At 40.5% G+C, this 17366-nt stretch overlaps 6 protein-coding genes across 22 annotated transcripts in view; 5 read left to right on the top strand and 1 right to left on the bottom strand.

The window, feature by feature from the left end:
- The first annotated feature begins 51 nt into the window (after positions 1 to 51).
- Positions 52 to 2283, top strand: LOC113139018 (retinol dehydrogenase 14). Its single transcript, XM_026321958.1, has 4 exons — positions 52 to 409; positions 644 to 886; positions 1283 to 1585; positions 1905 to 2283. Exons 1-4 carry the CDS (start codon positions 289 to 291, stop codon positions 2162 to 2164), a joined length of 927 nt encoding a protein of 308 aa, XP_026177743.1. The 5' UTR covers positions 52 to 288; the 3' UTR covers positions 2165 to 2283.
- A 499-nt stretch (positions 2284 to 2782) lies between these two features.
- On the top strand, positions 2783 to 3781 carry LOC113138989 (tripartite motif-containing protein 35-like). Its single transcript, XM_026321907.1, has one exon. The coding sequence runs from the start codon at positions 2783 to 2785 to the stop codon at positions 3686 to 3688; it is 906 nt and encodes a 301-aa protein (XP_026177692.1). The 3' UTR covers positions 3689 to 3781.
- A 479-nt stretch (positions 3782 to 4260) lies between these two features.
- Positions 4261 to 5397, top strand: LOC113138970 (tripartite motif-containing protein 35-like). Its single transcript, XM_026321882.1, has one exon. It carries the CDS (start codon positions 4399 to 4401, stop codon positions 5302 to 5304), a length of 906 nt encoding a protein of 301 aa, XP_026177667.1. The 5' UTR covers positions 4261 to 4398; the 3' UTR covers positions 5305 to 5397.
- Positions 5398 to 5876: 479 nt separating this feature from the next.
- Positions 5877 to 8540, top strand: LOC113138413 (nuclear factor 7, brain-like). Its single transcript, XM_026320826.2, has one exon. It carries the CDS (start codon positions 6015 to 6017, stop codon positions 7425 to 7427), a length of 1413 nt encoding a protein of 470 aa, XP_026176611.1. The 5' UTR covers positions 5877 to 6014; the 3' UTR covers positions 7428 to 8540.
- A 1285-nt stretch (positions 8541 to 9825) lies between these two features.
- On the top strand, positions 9826 to 11544 carry LOC113138410 (nuclear factor 7, brain-like). The gene has a single exon (XM_026320825.2). The coding sequence runs from the start codon at positions 9984 to 9986 to the stop codon at positions 11394 to 11396; it is 1413 nt and encodes a 470-aa protein (XP_026176610.1). The 5' UTR covers positions 9826 to 9983; the 3' UTR covers positions 11397 to 11544.
- Positions 11545 to 12072: 528 nt separating this feature from the next.
- camk2b1 (calcium/calmodulin-dependent protein kinase (CaM kinase) II beta 1) overlaps positions 12073 to 17366 on the bottom strand; it is a 61676-nt gene continuing 56382 nt past the window's right edge. For all 17 annotated transcript variants that reach the window (XM_026320803.1, XM_026320809.1, XM_026320814.1 and 14 more), the window contains one exon: positions 12073 to 16615. The gene's annotated coding sequence lies outside the window, so the exon portion shown is untranslated. The remainder of the gene's footprint in view (positions 16616 to 17366) is intronic.

Below are 17366 nucleotides of genomic sequence, written 5' to 3'. Positions count from 1 at the left end.
AATGAACTCTCGCAGTATTTTCCGAGATTTGAGAATTTGGCGCATGCGCATGTTTTACTTGACATCTTGCAAAATGAATGAGAATCAGTAACAGGGCACTGACAAATTAAACAAAATCACCTTGTCCTGTTGTCTTTAGTCAGTAATAGGATATTCACGGTTTCGTTCAGCACGATAAGAAGCAGAATGGAGGAATAATCGGGAATGAGGTTTTTCTTAGTTAATAACAAGCTAACAAGCAGCAGCTAGCAGCTAAAGATATCAGATAATAAGGTTACTCAGAGGAAAATGTACTTTCTATACACAATCATCGCATCTTTAGTTTCGTTTTTCTTCTTGAAATGGATGAAAAAGAGGCGGCACTGCACCGATCTGAAAAGGCTTGATGGCAAAACAGTCATTATTACAGGTAAATAAACACGTCTGTCTTATTGCATAACACAGATACCTGGTTTATTCGTTATACAGTAAGTAACTTATATCAGTGATGCACTCGGTTTGACTCTACTGCCTGTTTGTTACAATGTTACAATGAAACTGAGTTTATTGCAGATTGTGTTACAGTGTTACTGCTGTCATGGTAAAGTCTCACATCAGCACCAACACATGATTTTAACACATTTTTCTATTTTCTTCTGTGCAGGTGGGAATTCTGGGATTGGCAAGGAAACAGCTATTGCTTTGGCGATGAGAGGCGCCCGTATCATCATTGCTTGTAGAGACCTGGACAAGGCTGAGAAGGCTGTGAGGGAGATTAAATTCAAGAGTCACAGTCTTAATGTCCTTCACATGGAGCTGGACCTGGCCAGTTTGAGCTCTGTACGGGAATTCTGTAAGAACTTCCTCCACAGAGAGAAAAGGCTTGACATCCTGATCAATAATGCAGGTAAGAGGGTAAACCACATGGAGGTCTCTTCATACATGAATAAATACCACCAAAGAAAGAAAGAAGAGGACTTGTGTTCCCTCGAATAGATAACCTAAGAGTTTGAGTGCCCTGGTCTTAGTGCTGACCAGCTGATACTCCATACTAACATTATGGAGTTGTCCCTTATCCTAATTTTGGGTAAAGCAGGTGCTATGTGTTGGACAGATTGTTAAAATTTCAAAGGCAAAATTTAGATTTTAGGTTATGTAAATGAAATGATGTTGGCATAGGCTAAGATAACACAATTATGGTTAAAATGATTATAAATTCACACACCTCATCCTGTGTTATCTGTTTCGGTTTTCTCCACCTCATTGGTCAATCCTCTTTCTTTTTCCTCTGTTGTTTCTTCAGGAATGCCCAGTGTCCTCGACTGGACAGACGATGGCTTCAGCATGTGTTTTGGTGTCAACCACCTGGGCCACTTCCTCCTAACCAATCTACTGCTTCCTCGCCTGAAGGAATGCGCCCCCAGCCGAGTGATCACCCTCACATGCTCCAGCTACAAATACCAGAAACTGGACTTCCAGGACCTCAACTACAACCTGCTGCCCTTCTTCACCTTCTGTCGCAGCAAGCTGGCCAACATCTACTTCAGTCAGGAGCTGGCCCGGATCACCGAAGGGAAAGGACTGACCTCCTATGCTGTGCACCCTGGTGAGAGTCTTTATGCTTGAGGGGTATAAAGAAAAAATCAATCTTAGGTATCAAAGCTTACATGGGAATAGGACATGTGGTATGCACATTAAAAGATTCCAAAAATGTTATGATGTAGCAGGTGTTGCCTGTAGGTGTTTATTCGGAGTATGGGCCACATAAGTCACTTTCACTTTTCACTTTCACTAGTATATCACGTTATGCTCACACCACAATATTAAAAAGCCTATGCAGAGTTTAGAAGGTTAAAAGATTCTTTTAAAATATTTATACATATTCCTACCATTATCATACAACTCTCGCTTGCATGTTGTTCCAGGTTTTGTCCAAAGTGGGTGGACGTATCACTTTTCCATCCTGTTCCGGATGCTGATGCAGGTGATCATGTGGATGTTTTTTGTGCCGTGTGAGATCGGAGCTCAGACTGTCATCTACTGTGCTGTGACAGAGGAAGCTGCCAAACACAGTGGAGGTTATTTCGTCGACTGTCGACCCGCCACTCTGCGTCCTTTTGCAAGAGACGCTGGTGTAGCAAAAAAACTATGGGAAGCCAGTGAGAGACTGGTAAAACTGGCCTGATAGTGCAAACTGGGGAAACTGGTTATTTATTTTTATTTTTTCACTAGAATTTTTTTATGGTCACGTTTGTTTTCTTTTATGTATTTAATGTTTTGCAAATATTTCTTTCTTGTTTGATTTTGTGTTCTTTCAAGTTTCAGGTTTTGTGTCTTATCAACACAAAGCTCTGTAAGTAATATTTTCATGAGTGCAAATAAAACACTCACGGCTGCATTATCATTTCAATAAATTATAATGTATGGATATTGTGATTATCTTTTATTATTTTCAAAAATATCTGACATTAAGGTGAACAGAAGGTGCATTTCTATATTGATATATCTGTTTGCAATGTATATTTTATGGTTAATTTACAATATTTAACATTAATAATTTGAAGGTGTGGAAAATTACAGTAAAATATGTTGATAAACAGCATCATCTGCTGGTACGAAAAAGACAAACTGTCAATGAAAGTTAAAATAAAAGTTCAGTGTGGCATTGCTTGACAGATCTGAGACACCATTTCAGGTCAAGGAATCTAAACAAGACAAATGAGAAAGATTATAATCTATGATTCAACCTGAACAGGAATTTGGTGAGTCTTGCTGTTAAAGGATTATTCACATATCATAACAAATGGCTGAGAAGATCACTCTTGTTGAAAATGACCTGAGCTGCCATGTGTGTTCAGAGACTTTCAGAGATCCTGTGTCTCTGAGCTGCAACCACAGCTTCTGTTCAAGCTGCCTGCAACAATTCTGGGAAGTAGCTAAAAACAAAAACTGTCCCATTTGTAAAAGAAAATCTTCAAAGGATTTTCCAGATGTGAACTTTACACTGAAGGGACTGGCTGACGTCTTTGCTGGGAGACAGAAAACTGAATCCTCTGAGACAGAAAAGGTGGAGGTGGTTTGTGGAAAACATCCAGAAGAGCCTAAATTATTCTGTGTGGACGAGCAGAGAGCTGTGTGTCCTGTCTGTGAGTTTTCTCTCCACCACAGTCACAAGGTGGTTCCTGTAGAACAAGCAGTCAGTGAGCTGAAGGAGCAGCTGGAGTCTGACTTAAAGTCTCTACAGGACAAGAGGCTCAAATCCAAACAAGTGGAGGAAACATACAATGACATGGTTCAACACTCCAAGAAGCTGCTGTTGTCCACAGAGAAGCAGATCAGAGCAGAGTTCAACAAGCTCCACCAGTTCCTGAAAGAGGAAGAGGAGTCCAGACTGGCAGCTCTGAGGGAGGAAGAGGAGCAGAAGGAGGAGACTATGAGCAGAGAGATGAAGAGGATCCAGGAGCAGATCTCCTCTCTGTCAGACAGTATCTGTGCTGTTGAAGAACAGCTGCAGAAAGACAAGGTGTGTTTCCTCAGCAGTTATAAAGCCGCTCAGACCAGAGCCAGAGCCCAGTGCTCACTGTCAGATCCACAGCTGGTCTCAGGAGCTCTGCCAGATGTGGCCAAACACCTGGGCAACCTGTCCTTCAGAGTCTGGGAGAAGATGAAGGACAAGGTCCACTTCAGTCCTGTCATTCTGGACCCATAGACATGATCACGTTGCTGTGACATGAGCACAATACATCAACCTGGTGGTTCACTGTGATGCTGCAAGAGACACATGTTCACATGTTTTTCATTTTACACGTTGTACTGTCATAACATTCTTTGTTTTGCTTAATGAAGATAGTCTATATTTTTTTTGTTTAAGAGTTTTTTTTAATTAACAGTGTTTGGTGGATTCTAATTACTTTTTTGTGCACCAATAAAAGACTAACTCAAGGCTACATGGTCAGTTATTTTAGTCATAATAGATTGAATTTACATGTTGACTATCTCTTAGTATTTGCACTAAATCTGTGCAATTATGGTGTTAGCCTCAGCATTTCTGTTTGATATACTTGTTTACAGTGATGCTGCTTTTCAACAAGTATATTTTATTGTTAATTTACAGCATCAATTATTATCAATTAACAATATAGGTCCATGTTGTGGAAAATTACAGTCAAATAAAATAATAAATCAAACAGCATCATCTGCTGGTAGGAAAATGAGACATCAGCTGTCAGTGATTTGTGTACACAGTAGAAAAGTGAAACTGAAAATTCATTCTGATGATCCTGAACTGAGCCGAGACACCATTACAGGGTGTGAAATCTATTAAAAAAACCCAAATAAGAAGGATCATAATCTGTGATTTAACTACAACAGGGATTCGGTGAGTCTTGCTGTTAAAGGATTATTCACATATCATAACAAATGGCTGAGAAGATCACTCTTGTTGAAAATTTCCTGAGCTGCCATGTGTGTTCAGAGACTTTCAGAGATCCTGTGTCTCTGAGCTGCAACCACAGCTTCTGTTCAAGCTGCCTGCAACAATTCTGGGAACAAGCTAAAAACAAAAACTGTCCCATTTGTAAAAGAAAATCTTCAAAGGATTTTCCAGATGTGAACTTTACACTGAAGGGACTGGCTGACGTCTTTGCTGGGAGACAGAAAACTGAATCCTCTGAGACAGAAAAGGTGGAGGTGGTTTGTGGAAAACATCAAGAAGAGCCTAAATTATTCTGTGTGGACGAGCAGAGAGCTGTGTGTCCTGTCTGTGAGTTTTCTCTCCACCACAGTCACAAGGTGGTTCCTGTAGAACAAGCAGTCAGTGAGCTGAAGGAGCAGCTGGAGTCTGACTTAAAGTCTCTACAGGACAAGAGGCTCAAATCCAAACAAGTGGAGGAAACATACAATGACATGGTTCAACACTCCAAGAAGCTGCTGTTGTCCACAGAGAAGCAGATCAGAGCAGAGTTCAACAAGCTCCACCAGTTCCTGAAAGAGGAAGAGGAGTCCAGACTGGCAGCTCTGAGGGAGGAAGAGGAGCAGAAGGAGGAGACTATGAGCAGAGAAATGAAGAAGATCCAGGAGCAGATCTCCTCTCTGTCAGACAGTATCTGTGCTGTTGAGGAGCAGCTACAGAAAGACAAGGTGTGTTTCCTCAGCAGTTATAAAGCCACTCAGACCAGAGCCAGAGCTCAGTGCTCACTGTCAGATCCACAGCTGGTCTCAGGAGCTCTGCCAGATGTGGCCAAACACCTGGGCAACCTGTCCTTCAGAGTCTGGGAGAAGATGAAGGACAAGGTCCACTTCAGTCCTGTCATTCTGGACCCATAGACATGATCACGTTGCTGTGACATGAGCACAATACATCAACCTGGTGGTTCACTGTGATGCTGCAAGAGACACATGTTCACATGTTTTTCATTTTACACGTTGTACTGTCATAACATTCTTTGTTTTGCTTAATGAAGATAGTCTATATTTTTTTTGTTTAAGAGTTTTTTTTAATTAACAGTGTTTGGTGGATTCTAATTACTTTTTTGTGCACCAATAAAAGACTAACTCAAGGCTACATGGTCAGTTATTTTAGTCATAATAGATTGAATTTACATGTTGACTATCTCTTAGTATTTGCACTAAATCTGTGCAATTATGGTGTTAGCCTCAGCATTTCTGTTTGATATACTTGTTTACAGTGATGCTGCTTTTCAACAAGTATATTTTATTGTTAATTTACAGCATCAATTATTATCAATTAACAATATAGGTCCATGTTGTGGAAAATTACAGTCAAATAAAATAATAAATCAAACAGCATCATCTGCTGGTAGGAAAATGAGACATCAGCTGTCAGTGATTTGTGTACACAGTAGAAAAGTGAAACTGAAAATTCATTCTGATGATCCTGAACTGAGCCGAGACACCATTACAGGGTGTGAAATCTATTAAAAAAACCCAAATAAGAAGGATCATAATCTGTGATTTAACTACAACAGGGATTCGGTGAGTCTTGCTGTTAAAGGATTATTCACATATCATAACAAATGGCTGAGAAGATCACTCTTGTTGAAAATTTCCTGAGCTGCCATGTGTGTTCAGAGACTTTCAGAGATCCTGTGTCTCTGAGCTGCAACCACAGCTTCTGTTCAAGCTGCCTGCAACAATTCTGGGAACAAGCTAAAAACAAAAACTGTCCCATTTGTAAAAGAAAATCTTCAAAGGATTTTCCAGATGTGAACTTTACACTGAAGGGACTGGCTGACGTCTTTGCTGGGAGACAGAAAACTGAATCCTCTGAGACAGAAAAGGTGGAGGTGGTTTGTGGAAAACATCAAGAAGAGCCTAAATTATTCTGTGTGGACGAGCAGAGAGCTGTGTGTCCTGTCTGTGAGTTTTCTCTCCACCACAGTCACAAGGTGGTTCCTGTAGAACAAGCAGTCAGTGAGCTGAAGGAGCAGCTGGAGTCTGACTTAAAGTCTCTACAGGACAAGAGGCTCAAATCCAAACAAGTGGAGGAAACATACAATGACATGGTTCAACACTCCAAGAAGCTGCTGTTGTCCACAGAGAAGCAGATCAGAGCAGAGTTCAACAAGCTCCACCAGTTCCTGAAAGAGGAAGAGGAGTCCAGACTGGCAGCTCTGAGGGAGGAAGAGGAGCAGAAGGAGGAGACTATGAGCAGAGAAATGAAGAAGATCCAGGAGCAGATCTCCTCTCTGTCAGACAGTATCTGTGCTGTTGAGGAGCAGCTACAGAAAGACAAGGTGTGTTTCCTCAGCAGTTATAAAGCCACTCAGACCAGAGCCAGAGCTCAGTGCTCACTGTCAGATCCACAGCTGGTCTCAGGAGCTCTGCCAGATGTGGCCAAACACCTGGGCAACCTGTCCTTCAGAGTCTGGGAGAAGATGAAGGACAAGGTCCACTTCAGTCCTGTCATTCTGGACCCAAACACTGCAGGTCCCTGGCTCCATCTGTCTGATGATCTGACCAGTGTGAGATGTGGAGCAAAGCAGCAGCTTCCTGACAATCCAGAGAGAAACACTAAGTATGCCACTGTTCTGGGCTCTGAGGGCTTCAGCTCAGGGAAACACAGCTGGGCGGTGGAGGTGGGACACCATCCTGCCTGGAATGTGGGTTTGGCTAAAGAATCAGTTGACAGGAAGGGAAAGATATTTATTTCACTACAATATGGAATCTGGTGTTTATGTCATCACAGTGGAAAATACAGAAATGGTGCTGGTCAAACTGTCCCAGTGAAGAAGAGTCTCCAGAGGATCAGGGTCCAGCTGGACTATGACAGGGGGGAGGTGTCCTTCTACAACCATGAAGACATGACTCACATCTACACTCACAGAGACACTTTCACTGAGAAACTCTTCCCATTTTTCAATATTGGAGCTGCTGTTGATGCCAAAACCACTGATATGAAAATCTGTCACAGTCAGATTTCTCACTGATGTTCAGGGAGGTGGTTGTGATTTATTGGTCGTGTTATAGTGGGGATGTTTATTTGAATACAGTTGATTCCAGTTACTACTTTATTATTATGCTTGACTGTGGATTAAATAGTTTTTGAGCTATAATTAAACACTATTTCTAATTAAACTGCTGCTGCTGATTAGTAATGAAAACAGGAAAATAGTGAATATTTGATCAAATATTTGGAATCTTTAATTTGACTGTAATAATGAATCATTGCTCAGTCTGGCAGCAATATGTTTGACTGAGTGAAACCTACAGGTAATTTAACTTTACTCACATGTACTTTAAGAGAAGAGTCTCATTTCCATTAGAGGTTCACTTTAAAGAACTGATCTTTTCATTGAAATGTATATTGAAATTTAAAGTTTGTCAGCAGTTGTCACCTTCATCATTACACAGCAGCATTTATTTCATAATTCTTTCATATTTACTAAAGTGGAGCAGCTGTTTGTTCCCATGTGATAAACTAAACTTCAGGATTGACACTGGTCACCTGTGGATTGACTTTAAGTCGTATGTCGACTTGATGTTGTTTTCTCCTGCTGAGCTAATATTTGGGTCAAACAAGTTCATTTATGTTCTGAGTTATTTCTGTCAGTGCAAATTAAAGCTGCAGCTTCATGTGCATAGAAACACAGAACAAGATGAGCTTTTCTATTTAAATTGTCATTTTATTGATAACACCTTAACACATTTTCTTGAAGTTAGAGAAACACGTGTAGCACGTAAGAGAACAGAGCAATAATCCGAAGAATCGGGGAACTAGAGGATTAATATTATTATACAGAAGAAACCCAAACTGACAAAAAGAGACAAAGGGAAAGTAGAAAGAGCCAAATGCAGAGAAATGATCGAATAAGGTTGGAAACAAAGGGACTGAGGAAAAAGAGTGAAAGACACTTTACAAAGAGAAGCCAACTCAGTGTTGTCAGTGCAGCTCAGTCTCTGGCTGGAGAAAGAAGAAACACAGTGGCTCCAGTTTCTCTCAGTTATGCTTCATCTGACTAAACAGCTGCAGCAGAGCTCACACTGACCTTAGAGACTGAAGAGGTGCACAAAGAATCATTTTTAATCATCACTTCAGCTTTGATTAGTCCAACAGAACCAGCACCCATCAGTGGGATTTGTACCATTGTAGTCATAATTGTGCAGCCTTGATCAACAATTAGAGTTGAAGCTTCTTATTTTCCTACAGTCATAAAAACTGTTGTTGTCTCTGACTGGATTGTCTGTTTGATTTGACACTGAAGTCAATATATTGTGCAGCTACATTACAAACATCAGCCTGTCCTCCATTAGTTTGTGCTTGACTTTGTGTGACAGCGCCCCCTGCTGGAGCTCAGTCACTCTGAACAGCTTCTAATCTGCCACCTGGACTCGGTGCTGACCTGCAGGCTCAGTGAAGCACCAGTCCCTCTTGGTGCTGATGGTCAACAAAGCTCCTCGTATTCTCTCAGCTACTTACTAAAGGCAGCCATTCTGCACTGAGAACACAGAGCCCCATAGAGAAGCATGCGGAATACTCTTCATCACATCCTCATCATCATCATCGACACCCTCATAGCCATTCTTAGTGCCACACCCAGTAATATAATCATCTTCGTTATATCATCTTGAGACAAAAATAGTCATATGCACTTAAAAAGCTGAGAAAATAGAGAAAGGTTGAGTTTACCAGCAGTCAGTAGAAAATGAGAAACCAAATAAAAAGGAAAACACCAAAAAAACAAGTGTCCTGGTGACTGTCATGCAAAGACAATGCCAGCTACACTGCTAGTTAGATGCAGCTGTGTAATACTGTGTACTCCCTCATTTTAAATATGTGAATCTTATTATAGTGATTTTCAAGGCTAGTAAACACACTAAGAAGAACAGAAGAACAAGACCTTTGTACTGTACATGCTGCTGTTTCCTCTTTTTCTGGAGGGGGTGGGGTCATGTTTGATAAGCACAACCACACATGAACATTAACATTTATGAAATGAAGGTGTTAGCCTCAGTATTTCTGTATTGATATATTTCTTTATAGTTTTGCTGCTTTTCACTAAGAATATTATTTCGTTAATCCATAACATTTATTATCAATTTACAATATAGAGTGTGAGTGTGTGAGATTTTTTGTCTCTATGTGGCCCTGTGATGGACTGGTGACCTGTCCAGGGTGTACCCCTGGCTTTCACCCAAAGAGAGCTGGGATAGGCTCCAGCAGATCCCTGTGACCCTGGTTAAGGAATAAGCAGGTATAGATAATGGTTGGATGGATGGGAAATTAAATAAAACAATAAAGCAAATAAATCAAACAGCACCATCTGCTGGTAAGAAAATGAGACATCAGCTGTCAGTGATTTACTTTCAAGGAAACAAAATGAAATTGAAAGTTGATTGTGACATTTCTTCCTGAGACGAGACGCCATTACAGGTTGTGGAATCTATATGAAAAACCCAGAAAAGAAAGATTATAATCTATGATACAACTACAACAGGGATTCGGTGAGTCTTGCTGTTAAAGGATAATTCACATATCATAACAAATGGCTGAGAAGATCACTCTTGTTGAAAATTACCTGAGCTGCCATGTGTGTTCAGAGACTTTCAGAGATCCTGTGTCTCTGAGCTGCAACCACAGCTTCTGTTCAAGCTGCCTGCAACAATTCTGGGAACAAGCTAAAAACAAAAACTGTCCCATTTGTAAAAGAAAATCTTCAAAGGAGTTTCAACATGTGAACTTTGCACTGAAGGGACTGGCTGACGTCTTTGCTGGGAGACAGAAAACTGAATCCTCTGAGACAGAAAAGGTGGAGGTGGTTTGTGGAAAACATCAAGAAGAGACAAAATTATTCTGTGTGGACGAGCAGAGAGCTGTGTGTCCTGTCTGTGAGTTTTCTCTCCACCACAGTCACAAGGTGGTTCCTGTAGAACAAGCAGTCAGTGAGCTGAAGGAGCAGCTGGAGTCTGACTTAAAGTCTCTACAGGACAAGAGGCTCAAATCCAAACAAGTGGAGGAAACATACAATGACATGGTTCAACACTCCAAGAAGCTGCTGTTGTCCACAGAGAAGCAGATCAGAGCAGAGTTCAACAAGCTCCACCAGTTCCTGAAAGAGGAAGAGGAGTCCAGACTGGCAGCTCTGAGGGAGGAAGAAGAGCAGAAGGGGGAGACTCTGAGCAGAGAGATGAAGAGGATCCAGGAGCAGATCTCCTCTCTGTCAGACAGTATCTGTGCTGTTGAAGAACAGCTGCAGAAAGACAAGGTGTGTTTCCTCAGCAGTTATAAAGCCACTCAGACCAGAGCCAGAGCCCAGTGCTCACTGTCAGATCCACAGCTGGTCTCAGGAGCTCTGCCAGATGTGGCCAAACACCTGGGCAACCTGTCCTTCAGAGTCTGGGAGAAGATGAAGGACAAGGTCCACTTCAGTCCTGTCATTCTGGACCCAAACACTGCAGGTCCCTGGCTCCATCTGTCTGATGATCTGACCAGTGTGAGATGTGGAGCAAAGCAGCAGCTTCCTGACAATCCAGAGAGAAACACTAAGTATGCCACTGTTCTGGGCTCTGAGGGCTTCAGCTCAGGGAAACACAGCTGGGAGGTGGAGGTGGGAGACCATCCTGACTGGAATGTGGGCTTGGTTAAAGAATCAGTTGACAGGAAGAGAGAGAGATTTGCTTCACCACAATATGGAATCTGGTGTTTACGTCATCACAGTGGAAAATACACTAATGGTGCTGGTCAAACTGTCCCAGTAAAGAAGAGTCTCCAGAGGATCAGGGTCCAGTTGGACTATGACAGGGGGGAGGTGTCCTTCTACAACCATGAAGACATGACTCACATCTACACTCACAGAGACACTTTCACTGAGAAACTCTTCCCATTTTTCAATATTGGACCTGCTGTTGATGCCAAAACCACTGATATGAAAATCTGTCACAGTCAGATTTCTCACTGATGTTCAGGGAGGTGGTTGTGATTTATTGGTCGTGTTATAGTGGGGATGTTTATTTGAATACAGTTGATTCCAGTTACTACTTTATTATTATGTTTGACTGTGGATTAAATAGTTTTTGAGCTACAATTAAACAATATTTCTAATTAAACTGCTGCTGCTGATTAGTAATGAAAATAGGAAAATGGTGAATATCTGATCAAATATTTGGAATCTTTAATTTGACTGTAATAATGAATCATTGCTCAGTCTGGCAGCAATATGTTTGACTGAGTGAAACCTACAGGTAATTTAACTTTACTCACATGTACTTTAAGAGAAGAGTCTCATTTCCATTAGAGGTTCACTTTAAAGAACTGATCTTTTCATTGAAATGTATATTGAAATTTAAAGTTTGTCAGCAGTTGTCACCTTCATCATTACACAGCAGCATTTATTTCATAATTCTTTCATATTTACTAAAGTGGAGCAGCTGTTTGTTCCCATGTGATAAACTAAACTTCAGGATTTACACTGGTCACCTGTGGATTGACTTTAAGTCGTATGTCGACTTGATGTTGTTTTCTCCTGCTGAGCTAATATTTGGGTCAAAACAAGTTCATTTATGTTCTGAGTTATTTCTGTCAGTGCAAATTAAAGCTGCAGCTTCATGTGCATAGAAACACAGAACAAGATGAGCTTTTCTATTTAAATTGTCATTTTATTGATAACACCTTAACACATTTTCTTGAAGTTAGAGAAACACGTGTAGCACGTAAGAGAACAGAGCAATAATCCGAAGAATCGGGGAACTAGAGGATTAATATTATTATACAGAAGAAACCCAAACTGACAAAAAGAGACAAAGGGAAAGTAGAAAGAGCCAAATGCAGAGAAATGATCGAATAAGGTTGGAAACAAAGGGACTGAGGAAAAAGAGTGAAAGACACTTTACAAAGAGAAGCCAACTCAGTGTTGTCAGTGCAGCTCAGTCTCTGGCTGGAGAAAGAAGAAACACAGTGGCTCCAGTTTCTCTCAGTTATGCTTCATCTGACTAAACAGCTGCAGCAGAGCTCACACTGACCTTAGAGACTGAAGAGGTGCACAAAGAATCATTTTTAATCATCACTTCAGCTTTGATTAGTCCAACAGAACCAGTACCCATCAGTGGGATTTGTACCATTGTAGTCATAATTGTGCAGCCTTGATCAACAATCAGAGTTAAAGCTTCTTATTTTCCTACAGTCATAAAAACTGTTGTTGTCTCTGACTGGATTGTCTGTTTGATTCGACACTGAAGTCAATATATTGTGCAGCTACATTACAAACATCAGCCTGTCCTCCATTAGTTTGTGCTTGACTTTGTGTGACAGCGCCCCCTACTGGAGCTCAGTCACTCTGAACAGCTTCTAATCTGCCACCTGGACTCGGTGCTGACCTGCAGGCTCAGTGAAGCACCAGTCCCTCTTGGTGCTGATGGTCAACAAAGCTCCTCGTATTCTCTCAGCTACTTACTAAAGGCAGCCATTCTGCACTGACAACACAGAGCCCCATAGAGAAGCATGCGGAATACTCTTCATCACATCCTCATCATCATCGACACCCTCATAGCCATTCTTAGTGCCACACCCAGTAATATAATCATCTTCGTTATATCATCTTGAGACAAAAATAGTCATATGCACTTAAAAAGCTGAGAAAATAGAGAAAGGTTGAGTTTACCAGCAGTCAGTAGAAAATGAGAAACCAAATAAAAAGGAAAACACCAAAAAAACAAGTGTCCTGGTGACTGTCATGCAAAGACAATGCCAGCTACACTGCTAGTTAGATGCAGTTGTGTAATACTGTGTACTCCCTCATTTTAAATATATGAATCTTATTATAGTGATTTTCAAGGCTAGTAAACACACTAAGAAGAACAGAAGAACAAGACCTTTGTACTGCACATGCTGCTGTTTCCTCTTTTCTGGAAGGGGTGGGGTCATGTTTGATAAGCACAACCACACATGAACACCTTCAGTTAACCTTTGACCTGTTACTATCAGAAGAAGTTCAAATAGACATGAACACGTTACTGTGACATGAGCACAATACATCAACCTGGTGGTTCACTGTGAAAAATCCTTCATTTTAAAAGGAGGGACAATTCACTCAAAATACAGTCCTGATGTTTTAAAGTGTCTCACTCGGGCAAAGTGGTAATGACACCAAATAAAAAGGAAAAATAATGTCAAAAACAAAATAAATCTCAGGCTGCAGAAGAAAAAATAGCAGAAAAAGAAAAGTTATCCACACTATGTTGGTCATATACGTAAAACACATGCAGGATGCAAATTAGGTGTACTATCCCTTTAAAAACATGTGACAGCGTCCTTTAGAACAACATACAATGGTTGCACAAGTGCATAAACTGTACATACAACAGGAAAACAAACCAAAAATGGAAAAAGCACAATAAAAATATCAACTAAAATAAATAAATAAATATTAAAAATAAATAGAAACCTGAGGACTTTTCACCAAACCAACTGCCTGTCTCTTATTAACCTGGTCTGACCAACAGCGGCAAAACAAACGTGAAGGCAGCCAGTGGTAGATGAGCAAAAAGGAGCTGATCACAAGTCAAACCCACCCAAAAAAAAAAAAAAAAAAAATTCAGTCTTCAGTGTTGCAAAGTCCATCTGTTCAATCCTGCCACCTCCTGGCACAAGCACTTTGTGTCATGCAAAACTGGTAACACAATTGTAACACTAATCCAATACCATGAGAATGAACACATGAAAAATATATTGCATAAAAAAATCAGATCAAACCATAAGAAAAAAAGTCGTGGGCTGAAGGCAGGGGACTGATTTGTCCTCCAAAAATAAAGCCTTCTTCTTCCATTGTCTCTCAAAACACACACCTTTAAAATGCACCATGCCAGGTTTGTGAAGGATACACACAGAGCAACAGGTGCACTGCTTGCAGACACACACAAAGCAACACACAAATTTTGCACCCTGTGACCACAGAACACACACGCCCTACACAACCTTCACATCTGCAGACATGTACCAGCACACAATCATCACTTCAGCTTTGATTAGTCGAACAGAACCAGCACCCATCAGTGGGATGGGTGGGATCATTCATCACTGACATGGGTCTAAGTGTATGTGCCTGGTATAATCTTTCTGCAGTTTGGCTACAGAAGTGAAAAAGGTCACACATGCATCAGAAACCTTTCTTTAGAGCGCTGACTTCTTTTTGTTTGTCATCCTGATCGAAAAAAAAAAAGGACCCGCTAAAAATATCGCAACTTTTAGGAAAAGAGCACTGAGCTTCAAGCGGGAATTCAACTGTCACTTAGCAACAGCAGAAGCCACCAACAGTGCATCGCCCCCTGAGCACCGTTTCAGCAGCCTGAAAAACAGGCTCCTGGTGGAAACGGGCCGAGGCTAAACTAGACCCACTGAGACTTCTATGATTGATCACAAAGGCAGAGGTGTGGAGGTCAGAGGGCAGGGAGATTTAGGACGTACGAGAGCTGTCACAGAAAAATGCTGCAATTACAAGATACTTATGTTGGTGATTGCATTGTATATTTTGCTAATCAATATGCAATTATTAGGACTAATTGATGAATCAATTAATTCTGTTTTTGGTCTGTTGGGAAATAAGACATTTAATGCTGTGTTTGGCTACAGGGTGCACTCATAGCCTGGATAGATGGGGAGCGTTACATCTGGAAGAGCATCCAGTGTAAAATCTCTGCCAAATTAAATGTGTTGGTCATAAACCAGATTTTTGTACCGGATCAGTCGAGGCCCAGGTTGCCATCGACCACCAGTGGCTGCTATGGAGGCCCCTTTAACGGGAGCAGCTAAAAGAAAAGAAGCTGCTAACATAAGTAACTGTGTTAAGCTCAAAATATCTTATCTCAAAATTAACTAATTCATTCCTTTAAATCAATATAAAATAATATAATTTCCCTCTGGACTGGAGGTTTCCTTTTTACAATATGGAATATACACATTAATTAATACAACACATCTACTTATTTTGTCACAATGAGATAAAGGCAGGTGTTGTTGTAGTTTCCTCTCAAAACAAACAAGAAAACCCCTGTTATACTAAAACATCACTCTAAGATTAAATATCCTGTTATATTAAGAAAATGTTTCTCATTGTTTTGTTATCATGGTGGCAGCAATGCACAACAAGTAACTGCAGAAAAAACAAAAGCCAGTACATTAATCCTCCTTATCAACACAATATTGCTTCCTATTTTAGACGTCACTGTTCAGGGTGCTGGAGCACAGGGTGTTATACTATTAGTCATACATGAAGATGAAAAAGTAAATTCCTACTACGTTTGTTCTGTATGTTTTAAATGTTTAGATGCAGGAAGACACTGAGCTTAGCTAACACCATCAGACACACCCCTCCCAAAAAAGTCTAGAAACAGGAAAAAGACAACAAAGAAAAAAAAAAAAAAAAAAAAAAAAAGGACTAAAACCCAAAAACAAACAAAAAAATGTTGACTGTGTGTTTGGGCGCAGTATTACAGCTAACATACAAATATAAGCAAATTACAAAAACTGCCAATATCATTTTTCACTTAATAGCCACAATAAAAAACAGCCACTGTTAATAATATGGGGGGAAAAAAAACATGCTTCCTTAAAAACATAGAGAAAAACAAAACAAAAAAAAGATTTTCTTCAACTCTAGAAACCACTGGCATCGAGTTTGAATTATACAAATTACATATACAATTGCAAATGTGTAATAATAATAATAATCATAATAATATTGTAATGATAATAGATTTTACTTAAAACTTTACATACTGTATTTCCAGTGCAGTGTTTATATCACACAAGTGTGGATTCACAGGAGGACAAGAGGGTTGGTGTCACAAAAATTGTGGGGACAGGAAAGAGAGCACAGGAAGAAGGAATCACACCCACCCCCCACCAATCACCCAGTGTGCCGGAGGGAGGAAGAGGAAGCTGGGGGGTGAAGGATGCTGAGTTGCTGTTGTTTGATGCTTGTCTGAAGGTGCTGTAGGGCAGGAGACAGACAGGGGGCAGTAGTAGTAAAATAAGAGATACATGCTGGGGGTTGAGGCCGGGCGTCCAGGAAGGGATCTGTTCTTTCATCCCTTCCTCCTCCTCCTCCTCCTCCTCCTCCTCCTCCTCCTCCTCTCTCTCTCTCCAGCAGAGCACTCCTGACAGACAAAACTATGGCATTCAACCCTGAGAAGGGAAACAGAACAGCCTTTAAATGAAATGAAAGATATGACAATGAAAGCTGACTGAGCTAAGTGCAGACGACTGACAAAAAACGCTTTCAGAAAACCAGCAAAGAAAGCATCAGCCATTCAGCGTCAGCCTTTTCACTGCAGTTTTAAAACAAACCGAACAAGATCGTTAGTTATCTGCAGATGCCTGGTGACTTTATTTTGGTACTTTTGGACAGAGTCCTTCACAGTCAAGTAAATAGTGTCCTGCTTCCTGCTTCATTTGTAACAGACATATGAGAGTGGCATGGATCTTTATGCAGCAAAAAGGCAAACTATGGGTATTTCCCAAAATGTCTAATTCATTCATTCAAAAAAAAAAAAAGCTGTAGCTGTAAAAATAGCAATTTTTTTACAGCCCTCTTTCATGCTTGGGTGGTATCCTTAAAACATGGTTGCGATGCCAACATCAGCCTGAGAGCAAACCAAAGGTTAATGAAAACACACTCATTTTCCTCTGCTGATTTTCTGCTAAGAAGCATCTAAATGAACACATACCTTAAGACTTTTTCTGTGTTTGTCAACCACTGTGCCAACTTTTCTAACTGTTTATCTATTGTTCTATACTTGTATCCTTCATTTGTTTCCCAGTTAGTGAAACCCCTCATTGTCTTTTTGGTATTTATCTGTATTAATATATTGATAGATAAGTCACAACAGTTGCTCCTTTGCAAAGCTTTAATTTGAAAACAGTGTAAAGATGCTCT

This window comes from Mastacembelus armatus, chromosome 9 (genome assembly GCF_900324485.2).
Source record: "Mastacembelus armatus chromosome 9, fMasArm1.2, whole genome shotgun sequence".
Lineage (NCBI taxonomy): Eukaryota > Metazoa > Chordata > Actinopteri > Synbranchiformes > Mastacembelidae > Mastacembelus > Mastacembelus armatus.
Note: the sequence above shows the minus strand (reverse complement) of the source record. Positions and strands in the feature narration are given on the sequence as shown.

Bases quoted from the DNA above. Each gene is read 5' to 3' on its own strand.
- LOC113139018 (XM_026321958.1), top strand. From the start codon at position 289: ATGTACTTTCTATACACAATCATCGCATCTTTAGTTTCGTTTTTCTTC. The intron at 410-643 runs GTAAATAAACAC...TCTTCTGTGCAG, and splicing joins CAAAACAGTCATTATTACAG to GTGGGAATTCTGGGATTGGC. The intron at 1,586-1,904 runs GTGAGAGTCTTT...ATGTTGTTCCAG, and splicing joins CTCCTATGCTGTGCACCCTG to GTTTTGTCCAAAGTGGGTGG.
- LOC113138989 (XM_026321907.1), top strand. From the start codon at position 2,783: ATGGCTGAGAAGATCACTCTTGTTGAAAATGACCTGAGCTGCCATGTG.
- LOC113138970 (XM_026321882.1), top strand. From the start codon at position 4,399: ATGGCTGAGAAGATCACTCTTGTTGAAAATTTCCTGAGCTGCCATGTG.
- LOC113138413 (XM_026320826.2), top strand. From the start codon at position 6,015: ATGGCTGAGAAGATCACTCTTGTTGAAAATTTCCTGAGCTGCCATGTG.
- LOC113138410 (XM_026320825.2), top strand. From the start codon at position 9,984: ATGGCTGAGAAGATCACTCTTGTTGAAAATTACCTGAGCTGCCATGTG.